At 32.0% G+C, this 23,296-nt stretch overlaps 2 protein-coding genes and 1 long non-coding RNA gene across 3 annotated transcripts; 2 read left to right on the plus strand and 1 right to left on the minus strand.

Annotated features, from left to right (window-relative positions):
- The first annotated feature begins 226 nt into the window (after positions 1-226).
- LOC143083977 (uncharacterized) lies at positions 227-8,388 on the plus strand. Its single transcript, XR_012980962.1, has 4 exons — positions 227-301; positions 5,167-5,328; positions 7,215-7,324; positions 8,309-8,388. It is a non-coding gene; the product is annotated as an uncharacterized LOC143083977 (long non-coding RNA).
- A 2,788-nt stretch (positions 8,389-11,176) lies between these two features.
- LOC143083978 (uncharacterized) lies at positions 11,177-18,013 on the plus strand. The gene is made up of 8 exons (XM_076260391.1): positions 11,177-11,875; positions 12,437-12,871; positions 13,385-13,535; positions 14,160-14,378; positions 14,764-15,251; positions 15,569-15,820; positions 16,179-16,277; positions 16,755-18,013. Exons 1-8 carry the CDS (start codon positions 11,360-11,362, stop codon positions 17,835-17,837), a joined length of 3,243 nt encoding a protein of 1,080 aa, XP_076116506.1. The 5' UTR covers positions 11,177-11,359; the 3' UTR covers positions 17,838-18,013.
- A 2,121-nt stretch (positions 18,014-20,134) lies between these two features.
- On the minus strand, positions 20,135-22,724 carry LOC143083979 (ATP-dependent DNA helicase RecQ-like). Its single transcript, XM_076260393.1, has 2 exons — positions 22,189-22,724; positions 20,135-21,382 (listed from the first exon to the last, which is right to left on the minus strand). Exons 1-2 carry the CDS (start codon positions 22,647-22,649, stop codon positions 20,278-20,280), a joined length of 1,566 nt encoding a protein of 521 aa, XP_076116508.1. The 5' UTR covers positions 22,650-22,724; the 3' UTR covers positions 20,135-20,277.
- Positions 22,725-23,296: the final 572 nt, after the last annotated feature.

Consider the following 23,296-nt stretch of genomic DNA (forward strand, 5'->3'; position numbering starts at 1 on the left):
AATTAGTGAGACCCCACTATGACGCAAACCATGGACGCTCACGCGATCATCTGCAGCAGTCTACAGCTGTTTATTTAAGTTTTAAGAATAGACAGAGATAGATTCTACTTCTTCTTCTACTTATAAACAGATAAATTGAATTGAGTGACTTGTCGATTAACTAGAAGAAACCGGGGAACGAAACATAGAAATGAAAGTCTAGAGAAAGTCAACGCAACGAAAGTTCGAAATGTCGAAAGCATGAAAGTGTTTTGTTTTCATGGATTACGTACATTTATGTACCTTAAAAGGGCAACGAATGGTAAATATAATAATGCACCTTTTTTATTATTATAATTGGCCAAAAACAGGAAGATGTGTGTGCAAATTTTTCACAAAAAAACTATTTGACTGTTGATTGTAAACTGGAGAACCGGTATATCACAATACCAGCTCTGTCTTAAATATGCTTGATCACCTACAGTGGCCTACATTAGAATTGAGACGAATACAAACAAAACTAGTGGTATTCTATAAGATCATACACCAACACATAGCAATTTACCCTAAAGATCTTGTTAAATCAGACAGTAGAACAAGATATAAACATACCAACCACTTTACACTCAGCCTCCAAGGCCTGCCAACAATTATAAATTAAAATACAAGTACAAATGTAGTCTAAATAATAATGAAGTCTTGAAAGCTATTATACTTAATTTTATTGTCGAGCCTGCAACTTTTGTTGCAGAAAGCTCGACATAGGGATAGTGATCCGGCGGCTACGGGGGCGGCATTAGCTAACTTCTTAAAAGGTTTATATTTTAGAAGATGAAAGACCTGGATGCTTCATACTTTGTATATAGATGCCTCATGTTACGAAGTTTCCGTCAGTCACATGTCCAATGTCCTTGACCTCATTTTCATGGTTCAGTGACCACTTGAAAAAAAAGTTCAGAATTTTTGTAGTGTTTATTTCTCTCTTATTATAATTATATAAGTAATAGGATAACTATATTTGGTATGTGCGTACCTTGCAAGGTCCTCATGCCCGTCAGACAGTTTTCACTTGACCTCGACCTCTTTCATGGATCAGTGAACAAGGTTAAGTTTTGGTGGTCAAGTCCATATCTCAGATACTATAAGCAATAGGGCTAGTATATTTGGTGTATGGAAGGACTGGAAGGTGTACATGTCCAACTGGCAGGTGTCATCTGACCTTGACCTCAATTTCATGGTTCAGTGGTTATAGTTAAGTTTTTGAGTTTTGGTCTGTTTTTCTCATACTTTATGCAATAGGTCTACTATATTTGTTGTATGGGATGATTGTAAGGTGTACATGTCTAGCGGGCAGATGTCATCTGACCTTGACCTCATTTTCACAGTTCAGTGGTCAAAGTTAAGATTTTAAGTTTTGGTCTTTTTATCTAATATTATATACCAACGGTCAACTATATTTGGTGTATGGAAATATATTATACTCTATATGTCAGTCCTGCAGGTTTTATTTGATCATGACCTCAATTGCACGGTTCATTGCACAGTGTTAAGTTTTTGTGTTTTGGTCTATTTTTCTTAAACTATAAGTAGTAGGTCAACTATATTTGTTGTATGGAAGCTTTAGCTGTACATGTCTGCCTGGCATGGTTCATCTGACCTTGACCTCATTTTCATGATTCATTGGTCTTTGTTTAGCTATCTTGGTTAATGTTAAGTTTATGTGACAGTTGTTATAAAGCTTTATACTTAGGACTATCAACATAATATCAATGATTAGTAAAGAAGGCGAGACATTTCAGTGTGTGCACTCTTGTTTACATCTATGTCGCATAATGACTGCGTCAATGCAAAAATTAAAAATAGCCTTTCTAGACGTCATAATAATTTGGACTACATGTTCATTTGTATCTTACAAGTGACTTCAACAATGAGCAAAGTGCATAATGCAAAGTCAGCTTTATAAGTCAAATGAAGGAACTTACAGACTGATAATGATTTTTAAACAAAACAAGGAACAAATAAACAAATATGATATACATGTACTAGTACAATGTATACAGGGTTGGCAAAAACCCAGGTTTTATGAGTAGTGCCCAGCCCAGTGGGAAATACTGGGAAAACCTGGGTTTTACTGGGTTTTACTGGATAATACTGGGCAATACTGGGTAATATAAGATACTGGACTGAATTTTAAAAAGGATTCAGTATTAATCAAACACAAATACAATACATTTAACATATATATAAACTTATTTTTAATTATAAACAAGTTTACTTGTTTGAGTCTTATGATACATGCATGTACAAATGTATAAATTTGAGAAAGAATTATTCTAACAGCTCTGAAATTTTTTTCTTCAACTAAATATAGCTAGTATAAAGTATTTAAAAATTACATGTAAGAAAGTATAAATGTACAAAACTCATTAATAAGTCATAATTCAGATTAGAACACAGATATGTTAATATAACAATAATCAGCCTTTTCATTTCTATAAGAATTAATGACAAGACCCTCTAGGGTGTTTGTTTAGCAATCATAATTGCATATATATAGCAATTTAATTTACATTCCTCATAAACACTGCAATAAAATGTTTAGATTATTGAAACAAAGCCTTAAAAATTAACAAGGAATTGGGCAAATCTTGCATTTTGCCTACATAGAATTTAAGTGGAGAAGGAATGAACTTGAACTTTTAATCTGCTAGAAATGACTCTCTATGATTATCTGTATAAAATGTATATATTTAGCTATAATACTATGAAACTACAACAAGTCTTCATTATTTTGTATGGAAATAAGCTTAAAAATTCGTATTGCCCAGTATTACCCGTTTCTGGGAGTATTGCCCAGCCCGCCCAGTAAAACCCGGGTGGGTAATACTTTGCCAACCCTGCTAGTATAGCAACAAACTACAACATAAACTTCTAAATAACAGGCTTCTGACTTGGGACAGAAACATACAGCATGTACAGGATGTGATGGAGTCAAACCAGTTTGTTGGTGCCAAATTAAACCCCCTCCTAACCTTGGATAGTGGTGTGAAAAGGGCTTAACACATTTGTCATCAGATATGTACATGTACAAAGCAAAAAGACATCTAACAAAAACATAAACCAGACAGGGTATTTATACATCACCACAGGCACAACAAAAATAACCTCGAAGTCCAGATTTGAGAGTTACCTCTTAGTTACTGATAACTAGTTCAAAGATAACAACAAGTTATTTACACAGTGTACCACCAAACCTTGCCTGGTTAAGGTTTATTCCAGATACTAGTAGTAACTACAGCATACAAAATAGTTCAGGTTTTGGTTTAAAATGTATGCAATAATTATAATAGGGCATGAATAAGTCTGCAAGTCTGTGTCTATCAACATGATCAAGGTTCATTTGACCTTGTCTTGATCTCATTTACATGTACACTGACCAAATTTAAACATCATTATGTACATGATGTATACATGTACATGTAACTTCAAATTTCAAAAAAGAGTGGAAACAAAAAATCAACAATTTTATTAATTCATTTGTAAAGGAGCATAACTCTTGAAATGTATATTAAGTAATTCCTCTAGAATTCAAAACTTGATCTGTGTTACAAAGTGTAAATTTTATGTGGTTTAATATAAGCATTGTGTGTAATTTTCGTTGCATTTGGTCAAAACAAACAGAAACTACAATAAGAAAACGGAAACAAAAAAAATCAGTCATTTTTCAATTTGTAAAGGGTATAAGTCAAGAACAGTAAAAGTGATGCCACCAAATATGAACTCAATCTGAATTTATAAATGTGGAAATAAGCGGTGTGTATAAGTTTCATAACATTTGGTTGAGGCAAACTAAAATTAGAGAGAACAGAACAATAAAAATTCAGCAATGCATAACTGAAGAAAGGTAAAAGTAACACCAGTGACCACCCAATTTTTTGGGACATACAACAAAATGTATGTACTGACGTATGGACAAGGTTAAAATTTAACACACCCTTGCTTTTCAGTAATTACCAAACTGTCTCATATAACACATGTAATACATTAATACATGTCTGTAATAACCATGATAACTACACTGTAGACCTTACATGTTATACGTGTACAAATGTTACAGTTAAGTTTAATCCCTTGAAATCCCTGGTCTCATTGACTAAAGAAGTTACCATGGTTGATTAAAAATGTATACATTTAATTTGAAAATTAGTTATAAAGGCTGTGTATTTAGTTACTGCACATATAAAGTTTCAAAAATTCCCTAGTGCACACCAAAAACAATAAATATATGTTACTACCGAAGAAAATTTTAAAAACGAAGAGTTGACAACTCATGAAATTATCTGGCATAACAACATGCATGTTATTTTCACTAATAACTTATTTAATATAAAAAAAAAAAGATGTGGTATGATTGCCAATGAGACAACTGTCCATATGATAAGAGACCAAAATGACACAGAAATTAACAACTATAGGGCACTGTACCAGTCTGCACCAAAAACTTTTTCAACTACTGGTCCGAAGACCAATATCCTGACATTTTTCTTGTTGGTCCAAACAAATTTTTGCAAAACTTACTAGTCCGAATGAAATTTTACTAGTCTGGGGCATCGGACTAGTGGCTAACCGTGCAGACTGCTGTACGGCCTTCAACAATAAGAAAAGCCCATACTGCATAGTCAGCTATAAAAGGTCCCTAAATGACAATATAAAACAATTCAAACAAGAAAACTTAGGGCTTTATTTTTGTACAAAAAATGAACACAAAACAAATATGTAACACATAAACAAACGACAACCACTGAGTTACAGGCTCCTGAATTAAGTTATCCCCTTTACCATGTACATTTGTACTGTTAACTGATGAAAAAGATTGGCATTATACATTTGTAAATCATAACAAGAACTTATTTAGTCAGAGATCAAATTTAACCACTTTGATACACCATTGAATTCATACAACAGGCATATGGATTTAATAAGATGGATTAGAACATTTAAATAATTTAATACTTTTATATTATACATGTATATACTAGTATAATTTTTTTCCGGGCAAGTCTAGATCTGTTGGTCTTGTTTTAAAAGATCAAAATAAGCCAATTTTGCCATATAACATGTATAAAAATATTCAAGGCAATTTGTCAGATATTTTAACTTGATTTCATTTTACATTATTTCTTTTAGCATTTTCTATGGAAGTACATGTACTTCAAGAAGAAGAAGAAGCTAAGCAACAGAATGGAATTCTCTGAGGCATTGCTTTCTAGATTATATGATGGATTCATAGATTTTCATATTGATTTATGTGCATATAAAGAGCAGCCGGCAATTATTTTATGACGAGAGGTATGTACATGTAATAAAAAGGATAACTTTGTTTGAATATTTTGTTGTTGTCAGACTATCTACATTTTACACATTTTGATTTCGTGTAAGCTGTGAAAAAATATTTTTTCCACTGGACCATTTTATTGAAAATAGGATTGGAAGCTCTATATACACTCCATTGCTTGTTCTTTTTATACGACCACAAACAATTTTTGGGGATTGTATAATGGTAAGGTGTTGTCGTTATCTGCAGCGTCTGAAGACACATTGGTTTCCGAACAATAACTTAGGTTTAAGTGCATAAATCTTTATGAATTTTGTTTAGAAGGTCCAATACCATAAAAAAAGGTTGGGATGATTTTGGGGATGATGGTCGGAAGTCCCAACCGTTTAGGAATTAGGGGCCCAAAATGGGCAAAAAACAAGCATTTTTCTAGTTTCAGGATAATCATGATAATAGCTTGTTTATAAGTATTTCAATTGCTCTGAAATTGTACCACAATGTTTAAAACCACAAGTACAAGGTTTTGATTCAGTTTAGGGGTCATGGGGCCAAAGTTTAGGAATAAGGGGCCAAAAACAAGCATTTTTCTAGTTTCCAGACAATAACTTGTGTGTAATTGTATAGATCTCTCTGAAATTGTACCACAATGTTCCATATAACAAAGGAAAGGCTGGGATAGAGTTTTGGGTTAGTTGCCCAAAATATGCAGGAATTAGGGGCCAAAAAGAAGCATGTTTCTAGTTTCCATACAATAACTTGTGTTTAAGTGACTCATACATGTAGGCAGATTAAGGTGGGAGGCCCAGGCAGCCCTGCCCCCTCCACCCCCCCCCTCTTTTCTGGTTGATTATATAGGGAAACACTGAAGCATGTCCGGATCAGTCCCCCTCTTAGGCAGTCACTGGGCCCCCACATATGAAAATTTCTGGATCCGCCATCGAGTGTATGGATCTCTCTGAAATTGTACTACAAGGTTCCATACTACAAAAGAAAGGATGGGATTGAGTTTAAGGGTTATTGCTCCAAGGGGGATTTTAATAAGTTGAGGGGGGGATAGTTTGTTTACAACTTTTTTAAGGGATTCCTTTTTTTTTCAAAATTTTTCAAATTTTTAATTTTTGAAAAGTTTCATGCAATATAAATGTTCAGCAAAGTAAGATCTACAATGATCAACATAACCAAATTTTTAATGGACCCCTTAAGCAGTTGTTGCCCTTTATAGTAAATTTTTAACAACTTTCTCGTAAATTTTGCAATCTTTTCCTCTTTTGTGTTTTGAGCAAGAACTAAAGAAGATAAAGAGAAACTTAACAGGCTATTAATAAAATATGTTTACAGGAGTTTTGCCTCTTGGAAATAGATATTGAATTTGTAAGGAATTGCATCCCACACATGTCTACTTTTCTCGTAGATTATTTTTATAATTTAATGTTAAAAAAAGAACATACTTATTTGTTGTGGTTATTGCTTTTTGACAGCAAATTTTATATACATGTATCCATCAATTGGTGAGGTACATTGAAACAATGTTCTTTTATTAAATACATAAAGTATACAGATGGTAACACAAATGACAACATGTTACATGTATGTTCATGAGTTTAATATTTATATATAAACGTTGTATTTCAACAATTTTGCCTATAGATGAAACAGCAAATCAAGATTTAATTAACCGGAGTTAATGCCTAAATGGATTTTTTTAAACTTAGGCAGAAAAATAGTTTATTATATATATAAATGATATATGAGAAAGTTCATGCTATACATATATTTGTTGTTTGTTTATAAATTGTTTCCATTAACTCAAAATTAAAAAGTATTAATTAGTGAGCATCAGTTCATACTACATCTAGTTTTTGTCTGGACTTTTGGATTAACTTAAAATTTATAATTTTAGCTTGTTACCAAATGAAAGGAAAGTGCAGTATAAGAATCACTGGTGTACATGTTATGATGTTCATGTACATGTAGGTGCAGATGTCCTGTAAAAAAAAAACTGGTATCAAAGTAAGTTCATATGTAGAATTGCATTTGATTTAAATAATTTAATGTTATCTATTCAAAACTTTTTCAATTGTGTAATTGTACATGTATACAGTTGTTTATTTTTCTGTCTTTCTGATGTCAAGTATGCATTCAGAAATCCTTACCCGTCTCCTCTGCTTCTGCTGCACACGCATGAGAAATGAGAAGCTCAAATAATTATAGCATTTGCATCACAGACTGTATATTATGAATTGTATATTTAACATGATCAAAAGTTGTTCTCGTCTTGAATATACATTAAATATTTGCCACTGTACATTAAAATAAACAAGAAAAATTAATTTAATAATTTTCTTTTAACTGTAGAGCGTATAGAATATTGATATAAGGAGATGGGGTATGATTCTCAATGAGACAACTCTCAATTAAAAAACTAAAGAACGAAGATAAAACATTTACTGGTCACTGTTGAAGTGTTCAGCAATGAACAATAATCAAAATCCATACCATAAAGTATAAACCTTCAACTTGTTTAAGGATGCAAAATGTGAACCATTGAAAAATTAAAACTACATATTGTATGGCAGCCATTAATTTAAAATATGTTTATAGAATGATTGTAAGGTGTTTATATTTGTCTTGCAGGTGCAATTCTTGCCAGATTTATATAAAACTCATACTATACTTTAATATCAGCAATATCTTGGTCAAGTTCACTACTTTTGACCGATTGACTATTTTCGAAAGAGTTATGCCCCTTGAAAATATTAAATAAAGGAAAATGGCCTTGTAAGAGCTCTCATCAGTTCAATTTTTTATAAAACACATAGTATACTGTAAGTAATGCCCTTGAAGGTCTGTTTGAAATATTTCGTATACAAGAAAAAGAACTTTTTTATTTATAATTTTATTCAAGTGCCTTTTTTTAAATTATTGCCCCTTGATATATAAAATATGTGCAACTCAGTGGACATTGAAACTCTGTTCTGTTATTTTTATTTGCAGGAACTGAAAAGTAAAGAAACAGAACCAAAGAACCAAAGAACATTCATTTTAAATTAATACAATATTGAACTCAAAAGTCAATCTAGTTGTCTTTCTTAATTATAGATATAATGTGGTATTAGTGCCAATGAAACAACTCTCCATCCAGGTCATAATTTGTAAAAGTAAACCATAACAGGTCAAAATATGGTTTTCAAAACAGAGCTCACATGAAACAGCAAGCCATTAAGGGCCACAAAAGGGGCTGCATACACTAGCACCTGTAATAGCTAGCAGTGTAGACAATTACATATCAATGTGTATGGTGATATAGCAATAGAAATATCACATCCATCAGAGGGAAATAGAATTTAGACAATAGAAATATCACATACATCAGAGGGAAATAGAATATAGACAATAGAAATATCTCAGACATCAGAGGAAAATAGAATATAGACAATAGAAATATCACAGACATCAGATTAGAATAGATTATCAACAATAGAAATGATGTATGTCACAGAGACAAACATATGAAAATAGAATATAGACAATAAAAATTTGGTATGTCATAGAGATGAAAATAGAATATAGACAATAGAATTAGGGTATGTCAAAGAGGCAAACATAGAATGGGGTGTGTCAAAGAGACAAAACTATGAAAATAGAATATAGACAATAGAAATGGGATATGTCAAAGAGACAAACATATGAAAATAGAACATAGACAAAAGAAATGGGGTATGTCAAAGAGCCAAAAATGTGAAAATAGAAGAGACAACAACTTAATAAAAAAAAGTTTTACTAGATATACAAAACAAATTATGGAGCACCGACTGTGATAATTATTTTTCTGCAAAAAAGGAATGCTAATTTATACAGTTGTTTTTTATATTTGTTAGAGCTTTTGATTTTGCCATGTATTTTCTGTGGAGTCAAGTATTTGGGGTTATTTACTTTTCAAAACAACAAATCGTCATATTGAAGCATTTACACTCAAAATGAGTTCCTGACAGAAAATAAAGATGATGAAGAAGAAAAACATCAAAAACATTACCATAAAAAACAAACCAAACAAAAATACATATACATGAAAAAATAAATGCATTTGAAAAATTAAAAAAAACAACATAAAAAAACATATATTTAGAACCAATATAAAAACATATGAAAACATATGTTTGGGCCGAACATATGAAAACATATGTTTAGGCCAAACATATGAAAACATATGTTTAGGTCTGGGATAAAAACATATGAAAAACATATGTTTATAAAAAACATATGAAAAACATATGTTTTTCATATGTTTACATGTATGAAAAACATATGTTTTTCATATGATTTTATAAACATATGTTTTTCATATGTTTAACATATGTTTTTCATATGATCAAAAACATATGTTTTCATGTCGGGCCTAAACATATGTTTACATATGTTTTCAAACATATGAAAAACATATGTTAAACATATGAAAACATATGTCGCAATTTTTCCTATGTAGGTATTTAAAATAAAAGAGTTGCGCTAATACAAACCATTGGAAGGCAAAATGTATAAGAATTGAAAAAGGTTGACAAAATATAAGGACTTTATATACACGTTTGGAGTGATTGAGTACAAGGAGAAAATTCTAAAGCATGAAGTCAGACTATTATTATTGTTGCAAAATTATATCTGACAAAAGAGCCTTCTCATGGGGTTTATAATTTTGTGATTACTTAGCTATTTTTACAGTGATTATTTGATAATCTAGGATGGAGTTTTGGTTATTTAATTATCTTGTTTAGAAAAATAATTAATGATTCTGTGATTATATTGAAGCGAAAGATACCAGAGGGACAGTCAAACTCATAGATTGAAAATAAACTGATAACGCCATGGCTAAAAAATATAAAGACAAACAGACAAATAATAGTACACAAGACACAACAGATTAATTAGGTCGTTAGTTTTCTCAATTGCATTATTTCATATTTGTCATGTCGGGGACGACTACACGGTTTAGGTTTTTCTCATTGTTGAAGGCCGTACAGTTGCTTATAATTAATTGCATCCATCATATTTTAACTTTGGTTGATAGTTTTAACAACTATCAAATCGTATCAATCTCCTTATTTTTATAAACATTTTGATATAGGCGATGAAAGGAAAAGGGGTTAAATTTTGTAAAACTGACACAAATTTAACACAATCGACTGCTCTAAATAAAACAGACGTACAACATAAAAATATCTCATAAAAGATTCCAGGCTTATTATTGTGAACATCATTGTATTCTTTGTTTATAAAAAATGTACCGAACTCATAGGAAAATTCAGAACGAAAAATTCCCTTGTCAAATGGAAACACATCAAAAGTGGAAACAAATTTCATATGCCTGACTTGTTTCAGGCATTTCCTTATATCGAAAAGGAAGAAATAAACCTAGTTGAATAGCTAGTCTAACCTCTCACTTGTATGACAGTCACATATATTGACAACAATGTGTGAAAAAAACAAACAGACATGATAGATAAAATTTCAACAAAAAGAGGTACAGCAGTCAACAATGTGTTATAATCTTTATCACAATAAAAAAAGACAAAAATGTCAACAAAGAAAACAAAATGGCATATTAGACCAAAGCAAATAGGCAAAATTAAAAGACAAGAGTACAAAAATAACCATAGCACAATACCACAATTGCGGGATGTTAAAATAATGAGCAAAAAAGGGTATTACAAAAAAAGGACTAAACAGTAATAGTAATTTACAAAGACACTATAACACGTAATTAGGGTGATAAACGACGGCAATAACTAAAACTATACTGCAAGACCATCATGTATAATTGGTGAAGTTGCTAAGGAATATTTATCCACAAGGTCTTTGAGGACCTAACCCGAATAATCCAGTCGTTATATTACGATCCCTATCGATCACTACATTAACGCCTGAATGCATCCACGGTAAAAACGCGTCAGACCGGGAAATTGCGACGCCTTGCATTGTGGGTATTTTCGATCATACACGATGGCGCCAAAAGAAGGAGGAGCATAGTAATCCCACAACAAAAGATGTGCAATGGAGTGGGAAAGTAGTGTTTGTTTACATTGTTCACACGTGTTTGACAAGAATTTGAAAAGTGAAAGAAGAAGAAAGGTTTCTAACATCAGTGATGTTGATTTTATAGATATTATAGCCAAAACTTACAGCCTTGATTTTGATCTGTTGAAAAAATTTCTCGATACGAATGAAGATGTATATATATGTGCAAAATGTTACAATTCTGTCAAATCAGTTTCAACAAACAGTAAAAAATATGAACAGTCAAAAACATCTTTAACAGATTCTGCCTCCAATGATTTTAAGAACTTGTCTATACAGATAGAATACCGTTCTATTACAAGTAAAAGTGGCAGTAGTGCACTGAAAAGAAACAGAAATAGCCTTACTCCCACCAAGTCTGGATGCACGCCTAGATCTAAGAAACAAGATAAAAATGTGAATGTCTCAACAACAAAAACACCAAAGAATAATAGACGACGTCTCTGCTTCTCTGACAAGAAATCAACACAGTCTCCAGGCCCTAAAGTAAAGGTAAGCATCTGTAACTGAAATTATGATTCAGCCATATATGCATGAAAAAAGTTTACAGGATTTTCTTTTTCTTCTTGAGTGTTTGATTAATAATATATATAAAACTGATAAACAAGATAATGTATGATTGCCAATTATACAGCTCTTAATCCAAGACCCAATGATATGTCATAAATGTAGTAGAACTTTAAAATATGTTACCATGCCAGGTTACAGTATGGGTTTATGACTCAGACCCTTGGTACATTATTGTAACTACATGTACATAGGTAAAATGTAATTTCAATGTTTTAAATGTAAAAATGTATAAAGTCTAAGACTGTACATTTTTAACTGCATTAAAAGTATTTTGTCCAAACCACATTTTTTTCTAAAGCAAACAGACAAAAAGCGATTAAATGCATACAAAATATTTATACATGTACATGTATATAAGTACTCGTATATAAGTACTCATTTATATTTAATGCATGCGCATCAACCTGCATAATGTTGTCATGGCATGTGTACACAATACATTTATTTGTGCAATAAAAGTAAATGTTGAGATTTATCTTTCAGGTGAACATAGGGTATCGTGGAAGTTCAAGGAACACAGTTTTGAAAGGACATGAGAAGTTGGCATGTCGTGCCTTAGTCATGAAGCAGTACAAAACAGCTGTAAATCACATGTTCGCATTAGATGTAAAGAAAGAAATTGGCATTGTCATCAAAAAGAAAATTAATAAAGAAATAACAGAAATAGTAAAAAACAAAGAATCCTTATTAAGGTCATCAAATCTTTCTTCCTTCTCTTGGAAATCCGCCTACAAACAATTAGAGAATAAATGTCCTTTGACAATGGACCTCCTTCAGACAATATGTGGGGAGAAGAAAAAAAATGAACCGAGACTTGTCACCAGCATGGCCGTCCTTCTGTTTACCAGAAATCAGCAAATGAACACTATTCAATCTATAAACAGTGTGTTAATGTTCCGAGGACATGTTAGAACAAAGGTAAGCATTTTAAGAATTAATTATATAAATATAAATCATGTACAGTACTTCATTTAAATACCTATTCAGTCTTTCCTAGAGGGCCTTTCAGCACTATGTTTTATAAAAAAAAACATTTCTTTATTATTTTCAGTTCATATGCACTAGGTAATTTGAAATCAAAATAATTTTTCATATATATATGTAATAAGAAAAAATCTGTTCGGCACACATTGATCTTCTTCACATGCAACTAGTTGATGTGAGAGTTTGCACTTTATAAAATATTTCAGTTCTTAGGTTGGGTTATTGAATTGACTCTTTGACACATTCCCTTTGTCCATTTGCAATAACATGGTGTTTCAAAAAAATATTTATGTTGCAACATTTTTTTGTTCACCTTCAGTTCTCAAATATTATTTGCTTTCCACCGTGATTGAGTTTTAATTATCACAACATCTGCAGTTTTACTGTACATTATTAAATATACACTACATGACCAGCAAATCTCAATGGGTTATTTTATTTCTTCAGGTTTATACTACCTTCAACCGAGCAGGACTCAGTAGTTCCTACAAGTCCACACTGAATACAATTGATAAGCTATGTGAGAAATTTGATGAGCCTGTGAAGAGATGGACAGAGCAACTCAGCAGTGAAACAATAGATCAGAACACTTCATTAGGTATACTTAATTATTAATATATATAAGGCATGTTCATTTTTACCTACATGTACATGATGTCCATGTACATGCAATATAAAAAGATATGGTATGATTGACAATGAGACAACTCTCCACAAGAGGCCAAAATGACACAGAAATTAACAACTACAAATGTAAAGGTCACCCTATGGCCATCAACAATGAGCAAAACCCATACTGCATAGTCAGCTATAAAATGCCCTTAAATGACACTGGAAAACAATTCAAACGAGAAAACTGATGGTCTTATTTATTTATGTACAAAAAATGAACCAAAAACAAATATGTAACACGTAAACAAAGGACAACCAATGAATTATAGGCCTGTAACTATTTAATGAAAGTGTAGAAGGGAGACAAATTCTCTTAATAAAGATGCTTAAATGCTTTTATATCCATAATATCTATATATTATATGATACATTACTTAAGTGAAAATATATATATACACGAAAAGTATTATATATAGTACATGAATGTTAGTAAGAAGATGTGATATGGATGCCAAACAAAGGTTACATGAAGTGTATATACTAGTATACAATGTATAAATCATTTTATTATATTAAATCTTGATATAATTTGTATTATTTTGTTTTTAAGGTGATCATACATATTCAGCAACCAGTGATGAAAGTAATGTAGAGAACATTGCCACAGATGATAACATTCTACACATCCAAAGTCCACCAGTAATGTACATAGCAGAACCTATAACAGATACATGTACCACTTCAGATTTTACCTCATTAGATACATGTCAAGAGACACTTCCAACTACAGACTCTCCTATGGAAAAGCAGTATGACTTTTTGGATAATGGTAAGCACATGTAATGTGTCTTGTCTGTGTGGATTCCTTATTTTTTTTAGAGTAACTCACACTACCGGTAATCTGGAACCACTGAAGTGTTTAAGAAGAACAAGGAAATAGCTGTCAAAAATAACTTCAAAGCTGTCACTGTCAGTATTGTAATTTTGTTAATATGAGGGTCTAAGTATGGTGTACATTTATATTGGTTCCTTTCCTTTATCTAAAACTGAATTGGGGAAATGCTGAGACTTATAAGAGAGAACAGCTTATTTTTGATTCATGGCGTCTCGTTGAGACACTAATATTTTGTATACATGTGTATCTTGCCAAGTTGTAATTTACCTATCTAATTCTTATATATGTTCTGTGTATCAAATTTGAATTTATTTTACAGGTACATCTGTTCCACCTGGAACTCCTTTATGTAGCATAGAAAACCACACATCTTATTACACACCAATGCAACCATCAGTACCATGCGAAGAAGATTCTCCATATACAACTAAGTCGTCAGCAGCAATTCAGGAAACAGGTTCTTTCCAAATCATTATGGACAACTTGAATATGAACCAAAAGACTAGACACAAGACTGAAGATACCAGCAACAAGGTGCACAACTTGGTCCATTCAATGGCAGTTAATGATAGAGCAACACCAACTGACCCGCTAGATGAGATACACCCTCAAGCTGACATTCTATCACTATCTAATGAATTGTTCATTCCAAGTGACAATGACATACACCATCTAAATGAAGATTTTAAAATTTTGATCCAAAGAGCTTTAGTAGACAACATCCCAGGACTATCTGAGTACCGACAAGTTGTGCAGTACCATATACTACATGAGTTTTCACAACAGGCTGAAAAGAAGAGCACAGTTGTGAGTCTTTATAATTGTACCATTTTGCATGTAACATTGTAAAACGATCTCACCCTTTTTTTTGGACGATCAATGCTTTTGGTGTAAATAATAATCATGTTCATACAATAAGAAAATGCATTAAATAAAAGTGAGAAATATTGCTGAAGAAAAAAAGTTATTATATTAACATTGAAAATTGTTCAACTTAAAAATGAGAAGAAAAAAAATACTGCCATTATGTTCTACATAAAATTTAATTTTAATTAAAACAAGTTCTTGGTGTTTTCTGTTATTTTTTTAACATATTAGTTATATTATGTTGCTTTTATTTCTAGATACCATTAGGAATTCTTGAGAAGGATGAAAACATCACGGAACAAATGATTGATGTAATTACACATTTACAACAGTATGTGCCAAAGAGGGACAAGAAATTAAAGCCATTATTGTTGGGTGGCGATGCCTTGAGTGTTGAGAGGGGTGAAGCTGCTCAGAAAGCCAGAATTGATGCAGTGACATGTGAAGACAGATTAGATGGCTTTATATGGAAAAGCGAAGATTGGCATGGCCATGTTATATCACTACAGGTATATATATATATATTTATATATAGTTCCTAGTTCCTCTATACATTTGTAAGTGCTACTAAATAAAGGAAATTACACTCTCATTTATCATCATATTATATCCCAGTGGAATTTCGCTAAATCTCAAGTCTAGTTGTTGTAACTCGTCGATAAACAAAACAGAAAATAGTATCATGTATACAACTTGAAAATGAACCTCTTATATATTTATCATACAAAAACCCTTTGCATCATTATTATTTATACATTTACATGAGTCAGGTGAATTTATTTGTTCTATTTCAGGCAATGCTTAAACAATTATGTATACATGTAACAAATAAATTTATTTGTTCTAAATATTTATTATTATTTTCAGGATACCTTTAACCTCCATTTCAAGGGTTCTTCATCTGGTGAAATGGGAACGTTGTTCCAATTGAAAAATAAATTTGATAGAAGAGGTGTTAAATCAGAGGTACATATACATGATTTTATTTCCATTTACAAATGTTAGTTTTGTGAAACAATATCAAACATGATAAAAAAAAAAAGCAAATTATCTAACATTGCAAAAATTACAGCCAAAGTGGGAATGTATTGTTTCAAGATTATCATAATTAGTTACATGACAGTTTACAAAATCTGGTTTTGATATATTTTATCTTCATAAAGATTCTTTTCTGTTGAATGTTATATATAAAAAATAAGATGTGGTATGATTGCCAATGAGACAACTATCCACAAAAGACCAAAATGACACAGACATTAACAACTATAGGTCACTGTACAGCCTTCAACAATGAGCAAAGCCCCTACCCATATGCTTGTATTTGGTATGATGGCTGGCTAATGAGACAACTATTCTCACAAATGAAGTTGATGTATATTGTACAACTTTTAATTAAAATGTAATTTTTATATTTCAACATTAATTTTTTTTTTATCTTTATAGGTGAAAGATGCAGTAAATGATTGTAGAGAATTTTTAAGATTTGTAACAAGAGGATATATAATTCTTGGAGCCATGCACTTGTTAGGTTTTGATTCTTTAGATAGATTTAAAGACCTCAATCATACTTCCGACACTCAAAAGAAGGAATTCCTGGAAAAACTTTCCCAAGACATAGTAGACAAGTACATTGCTACAGAAAAATTTGATTTAGACGCATTTAAACAAACCAATACACAAGAAGAAGGAAGACATATGTGTGGATATCCGGGGTGCAAGAAAAGTTTTGCTGTAGATGGGAAATGTAGATCCAAACACAGGTTTCGGTGTCCGTATAAAGAGTTTGAAGGTGTTATACAGCCAGATAATGAGAATGACCAACAAGTCCAAAGCACCATTGAGGTCGAAAAAGATAAGAAGGAAGACTTTAAACGCAACTACAGCTGCAGTTTGTTGAGGGATGGTCTTTTTGACTGGTGTAGAGAAGACGCTGCGAGAGAAAATGATGGTGAACGTTTAGTTAGAATGTGGCGATTTGACATTCTAAAATTTGCTTTAAACAATCATGTAAAATACAGGCTATTAGCTTTCAAATTACATGCACAGCTGTTAGCAATATTGCCTCCGAAACAAGCCTTTCAATTGAAAAATAATCGAACTGTAAACATACATGGTGGAAAGGGTGCTAATGTTCCAGGAGACCTTGCTCTCGAGTTTATGAACATGAGGGCAAAAGATGCTTTAAACTCTCTCAGAGGCAACATGACAAGTGCTTCAATTGAAAGGTGCGGGAGAAGTCTCCAAGGCTGCAATGACATTATAGATTCCTATACAACAGGATTAAACCAATTTTTTGGAAAGCCTTCAAACACCAAGCCATCAATTCAGAAAGATATTGACATTCTTGTAAAACATTTACAACCAGAAGAACTTTTTCAAGACATTCCAGGAAGATGTCACAGGACATTTGACCGTATGAACTCAAATTGCTTAACCAAGTTGGATGGACAAAAATTGAACTCTTGGCTCACCAGCAAAAAAGAAGAATTTTCAAAGACACAAAGACTACGGTCTTATTTAGTTTAATTACAAATTTAGTGCTTTGATTTATAAATAGTATGATGGTGCTACATATTTTACCGAACATGTACATTTTTTTATTTCTTGTTTGATGAGTTTCATATTTTTTAGTAGTGCTTTTAATGTGTCCTTCTTTTGTGTTTAAATTGATGTGTGCTTCTTTTGTTCGTACATATGCGCTTTTAGTGTATCGATGTGTCCTGCTTTGTGTTCAAGTTAATGTTCTGGTTGTTTATATCGATAAAAGTGGCTTTTGTCTGTACATATTTACCTTTTTTTTGTCTATTATTTTGTGTTTTTTTGTACATATTGAAGTGTGCTACATGTATATATTGATGTGTGTCCTACAAGTTTATATTGATTTGTGTGCTGCTTTTGATCGTACATATTGAAGAGTGCTGTCTGCTAAGTGTGTTTGTATTGATGTGTGTTGTTTGTTTATAATGATGTATACTACTTGTGTTTTGATGTGTGCTTCTTGTTTACATAGCTGCTTTTGTTCGTACATATTTGCTGTTACTGTTTGACATATTTTGTGTACTGCTTTTTTGTACATATTGAAATGTGCTACATGTATAGATTGATGTGTGTGCTACAGACAACATGTATGCTACTTTTTTATATTGATGTGTTTTGCTTTTTTTTTCCCTTGACATTAATATCGTGTTTATGGTCCTCTTTAAAAATGTAAATATGTTGATGAATTCTTATCAGTTGTATGCTATTTTTTTCCAATCTAATTGGTAATTGATTTCTGGAGTACTTAACTAGTTTCTAAAAAATAATATTAATTTGAATAGAAATTAAAATCATGAATTTGAATTGTTTGAAATTAAGTGGTACATTTGAATTTATATTAAATTCAGTATCTGATACATGTACTCATTTTTTGGTTGTATAATTATTATTTGACATGTTTATTTTTAATGATGTTTACTTTGAGGCAACACTAGTCTTTTTGTTTGTTAAACTTAGGTATTAAAGAAATTTTGTTAAGGTCTTTCTAGTAAAGAAGAAATCTGTTTTAAGTAAATATAAACATTGAACCATGCCTCCTGTCATATATACATATACATGTGTATTGTTTTTGCTTATTTAACATTGTACATGTGTGTGTTTAGTTTTATTTATGATACATTTTAATTTATTTTGATCTATTCAGATCTTAAATAAAATTTGAATACAACTTGCATTGTTTTGATTCTATATACTTGTCAGTTTCAGTTATCAAATATAAGTCTTTAATGATTGTTAATTCAGAAACTTGTTATTCTTTTGTATTGTGGTTGATGATCCAGTGAGTACAGCTAATTTCCACTGTTGGTTTTCTCCATACCATTTGTTGGTGTACCATAACAAACTTTACAAACCTCTAGCGTAAAGAAAGTAGAAACATACCAAATTCAATACAATGAAATACATGTCTTTCGGTGGCAATCATACCACAATATATGTTTAAAGCCATTGAGAAATTAAACAAGACAAACAGCAGACAAAATAACACTAAAAACTCTGAAATACAACAAATAACTCGAGTTATCCTAGAAGTTACTGTACCATGTGTAATGTCTGGACTAATTGATAACTTATTTATGTATGTGCCTGTCCCAAGTCATGAGCCTGTTATTCAGTGGTTGTCATTTGTTTATGTGTTTCATATTTGTTTTTCGTTAATTTTTTTACATTGTCTTATCGGGGCCTTTTATAGCTGACTATGCTTTATGGGCTTTGCTCATTGTTGAAGGCTGTACGGTGAACTATAGTTGTTAATGTAAGTCATTTTTGTCTTTTGTGGATAGTTGTCTCATTGGCAATCATACCACATCTTCTTTTTTATATCATTTTATATTCTTGAATTAATGTTTACTATTGGACACCTTGAACCAATCAAACAAACAAGCACGAAACAAATTTTGGCAATGAAAAGTCAGTGCAAATAAATAACTGTATAATATTTCTATTTATTTTAAAAGTACACAAGACAATTATGACATTGTGGATATGTATGACAAATATTTATGTTACATTGTACTCAAAAAAATACTCAGTATTTTCCTTAATGTCAGAAATCCCACACATACCATGCATACAGTTGTATGTATCTTTATCTGAGCATTAAAAATTGAACATCTACAGACATGTCGATTGACACGATAAAAAAAAATAGAACTTGTTGAGTTTATGAAATCCCACACATACCATGCATACAGTTGTACGTATCTTTATCTGAGCATTAAAAATTGAACATCTACAGACATGTCGATTTACACGATAAAAAAAAAAAGAACTAGGTTGAGTTTATGAAAATACATTGTAAATAATGTATGTTGCATTTCAACAACAAAATTCATGCAATATTTTGACACAAAAAAAATTAGAACTTGAATTGGTTGAGTTTTTGAAAATACATTGTACATATTGTATGACCCTACATCACTGTATGTACTTAGACTTCTTCAATAAGTGTTAAAATATCTGCAGCAAGCTCAGGGCTAACAAGTCCTAGAGATATCACATCATCCTCACATAACAAATATGGTGCATTTTTTACAATGTGGTCTAAAGCAAAGTCCTCTAACTCACATGAAAGTTCACTTTCTTCTTCAATAAGACATTCTTTGTAGTCTAATAAGTTTTCACGAAGTAATCGTCGTTGTTCAAGAGTAAGATCTCTTTTAATACCAGTGTTAAAGTCTTCATCAAGAACCGATGAGTTATCTAATTCCCTACCTAGAAATTGGCTTTCACTACAGAATCCACAGACACACTTTAATTTGCAGTTACTACAGCATGTACAAGGAGGATCAGGCTTTATAACACTATAACCACTAGTATCTAATTGAAAGTATGCACACAAAGTATTCCTTAAACAGTCTTCAGTCTTACAAAATTCTCGTACTTCTTCTGAACAGTTTCCCTTAGCCAAGTCATATCCACTGAAGTAGATAATTGAAACGGCTGAGCGACCATCTCTGCCTGCCCTGCCACTTTCTTGTGAGAATTGCTCTAGACCTCGTGGCCCTCCCCAGTGAATGACACGCTCAATGTCGGGAATGTCTATACCCATTCCAAACGCAATGGTAGCAAAAACAACACGCAGAGAACTGTCAAGTTTCTGAAACTCATCAAGCACATGACTTTTATTGATATCAGCAGTCGAACGGTGAAACATTCCTATCAATCTATTATCTAGAGATTCACTTCTGTCATTTAATGAAAGTCTGAAATACTCATACAAATTGGAACAAGATACAATATTTCTGCAATATATGATTGTCTTTTTGGTGGATTTTTCAAATTTAAGTAGGTCGTTAATTAACCAGTCTAAATCTGCCAAATTCTTACTACTTTTTTGCACATAATATGATAAATTTGGTCTTTCTGGTATCACGGAAATAATGCTTGTTTTTATGTCCATATCAAGTGTTTTCATAATGTCTTTCTTTATTGATCTTGTTGCAGTTGCTGTTAAAGTCACAAAAGTTGTTTTTTTTGGAACAACAGATCGAAGTTCTCCAAGATGACTATACTCCTTGCGAAATTCACCACCCCTGAAATAGCAAAAAAGATAAATATAATGTAAAGAAATAAACTGACGTTCTTCTTACTGCATTAATTGAAGCATACACACATCTCCTTCTTTCCATTTCGAGACAACCAATCTATTATGAAGTGTTTTAATTATTGGTTTTTCAATGAAATTTTATAGTTTTTATTTATTTTTTGAAATTTGTTAACCCTTTTGCTGCCAGGTGTTTTTCAGGATTGCATTTCATATGCCAGAAAATACTACCACTCAACATTAGTGACGTTACATGTCAAACAGTGACTTCATACCGTAATAACCGTTACATTGAAAGCCAATTGATGTAGAAACATATTACACTTTTAATTTTTTTCTTATTTTGAAAAGAGGTACAGCAATGATGATAAGCTTTCATAAATCATGGACATATATGTCCCTCCAGCATTGTCCAGCAGGCGGTGTGGACATGTCCATGTCTGTCATATGATATTTGTTTTTCATAATTGTTCTGTTTAAATTTAGTTATTAGTTGTCTCAATTGAATTGTTCAGATGACATATTTTTCTTTTACAGCTGTCTTTTAGGGCATGGGTATTTTCTAATTGTTGAAAATTGTACAGTTACTTTTAATTTCTAATATCCATATCATCTGAACTTTTGTGGATAGCTATAGTTGTCTCATTGGCCAACATACCATGACCACGTCTCCTTATTCATTTTGTGGCATACAAAATTGTTGCCTTCATAATTTAATCAGGTTAACATGTTCATAACAAAAAACTAGATACAAAATGTAAATACACATTATATAAATAATATCGTAAAAATTACCATTGTGTTATACAGTGAGCCTCATCTATAACAACTGCCTTCAAATGGTCATGGAATACACCCTGTGTAATACATCTCCGCCATGGACCTTTATTCAATACTGCTTCAGGAGAGGAAAACACAATGGAGAATTCACCCTCGATAATTCGTGCCGGAATACTTTTGTCTGTTTGCTTTTCCCCAAGGAATGTAGCACTAACACCATTGTTTTCAAGTTTGGTAACCTGGTCAATCATTAGGGCTTGGATAGGTGATATAACAAGCACTGTCCCTTTGGCGTGGGTTACAAGTTCGTATAATTCTGGCAAATGTGAGTAAATTTTGGACTTGCCGTAACCAGTTGGCAGAACTACGAAGGTATCCTGACAGTTAAATATGGATGTAATAGCGAGCTTTTGTTTTTCTTTAAATATAAAGTCATATTTAGCTTCTAAATCTTGTAAAGCTTCAACGATGTCCATGTTTTTGTTTTGAATTCAACAACCGGAAACTACGGAAGTGAGTTCTGCGCAAAATCATGCATAATTATAATGACCTGCGATCTGATTGGGCCCTCTCAGCGACAGGGCTGGTGACGCGTCCAATGATCATGAAGAATTCAAGCCCTCGAAAGGTGGAGAGAATCGGAGACGGTAAGGGCTTGAATTATTCGAGTTATTGAGGACCAAAAATTCCTAAAAATTTTGCCAAAAAATTTTGTGGCTTATTTGTAGCTCTAATTTTGTGGCTTATTTGAAACTCTAATGTTGTGGCTTATTTGAAGCTCTTATTTTGTGGCTTATTTGTAGCTCTAATTTTGCACTTATTTGTAGCTCAAATTTAGTGGCTTATTTGTAGTTCTTATACCTATAATTTTGTTGCTTATTTGTAGTTCATATAGCTCTAATTTTGTGGATTATTTGTATTTTAGCAAAATACTCATCAATGCGCGACGATCGAATACAAATGTTAAAAAGGGCAAATCAAGAAGAACGTTCACTTGTATAGCAATGCGTGAAACACCACCAAACAACACATGGTGCAGGTAGCCTGATTTCGAACAGACAAAACATTTGCTTAGGTGTTCAACAAACACTTTTAAATATTTGAAAATATTATATATGCTGTA

Source organism: Mytilus galloprovincialis, chromosome 7 (assembly GCF_965363235.1).
Source record: "Mytilus galloprovincialis chromosome 7, xbMytGall1.hap1.1, whole genome shotgun sequence".
NCBI classification, from domain to species: domain Eukaryota; kingdom Metazoa; phylum Mollusca; class Bivalvia; order Mytilida; family Mytilidae; genus Mytilus; species Mytilus galloprovincialis.

Coding starts and splice junctions, on each gene's coding strand:
- LOC143083979 (XM_076260393.1), bottom strand. CDS start 22,649: ATGGACATCGTTGAAGCTTTACAAGATTTAGAAGCTAAATATGACTTT. Junction 21,383..22,188: donor GCTCACTGTATAACACAATG/GTAATTTTTACG, acceptor TTGCTATTTCAG/GGGTGGTGAATTTCGCAAGG.
- LOC143083978 (XM_076260391.1), top strand. CDS start 11,360: ATGGAGTGGGAAAGTAGTGTTTGTTTACATTGTTCACACGTGTTTGAC. Junction 14,379..14,763: donor GTATGACTTTTTGGATAATG/GTAAGCACATGT, acceptor TTTATTTTACAG/GTACATCTGTTCCACCTGGA. Junction 16,278..16,754: donor GAAGAGGTGTTAAATCAGAG/GTACATATACAT, acceptor TTATCTTTATAG/GTGAAAGATGCAGTAAATGA.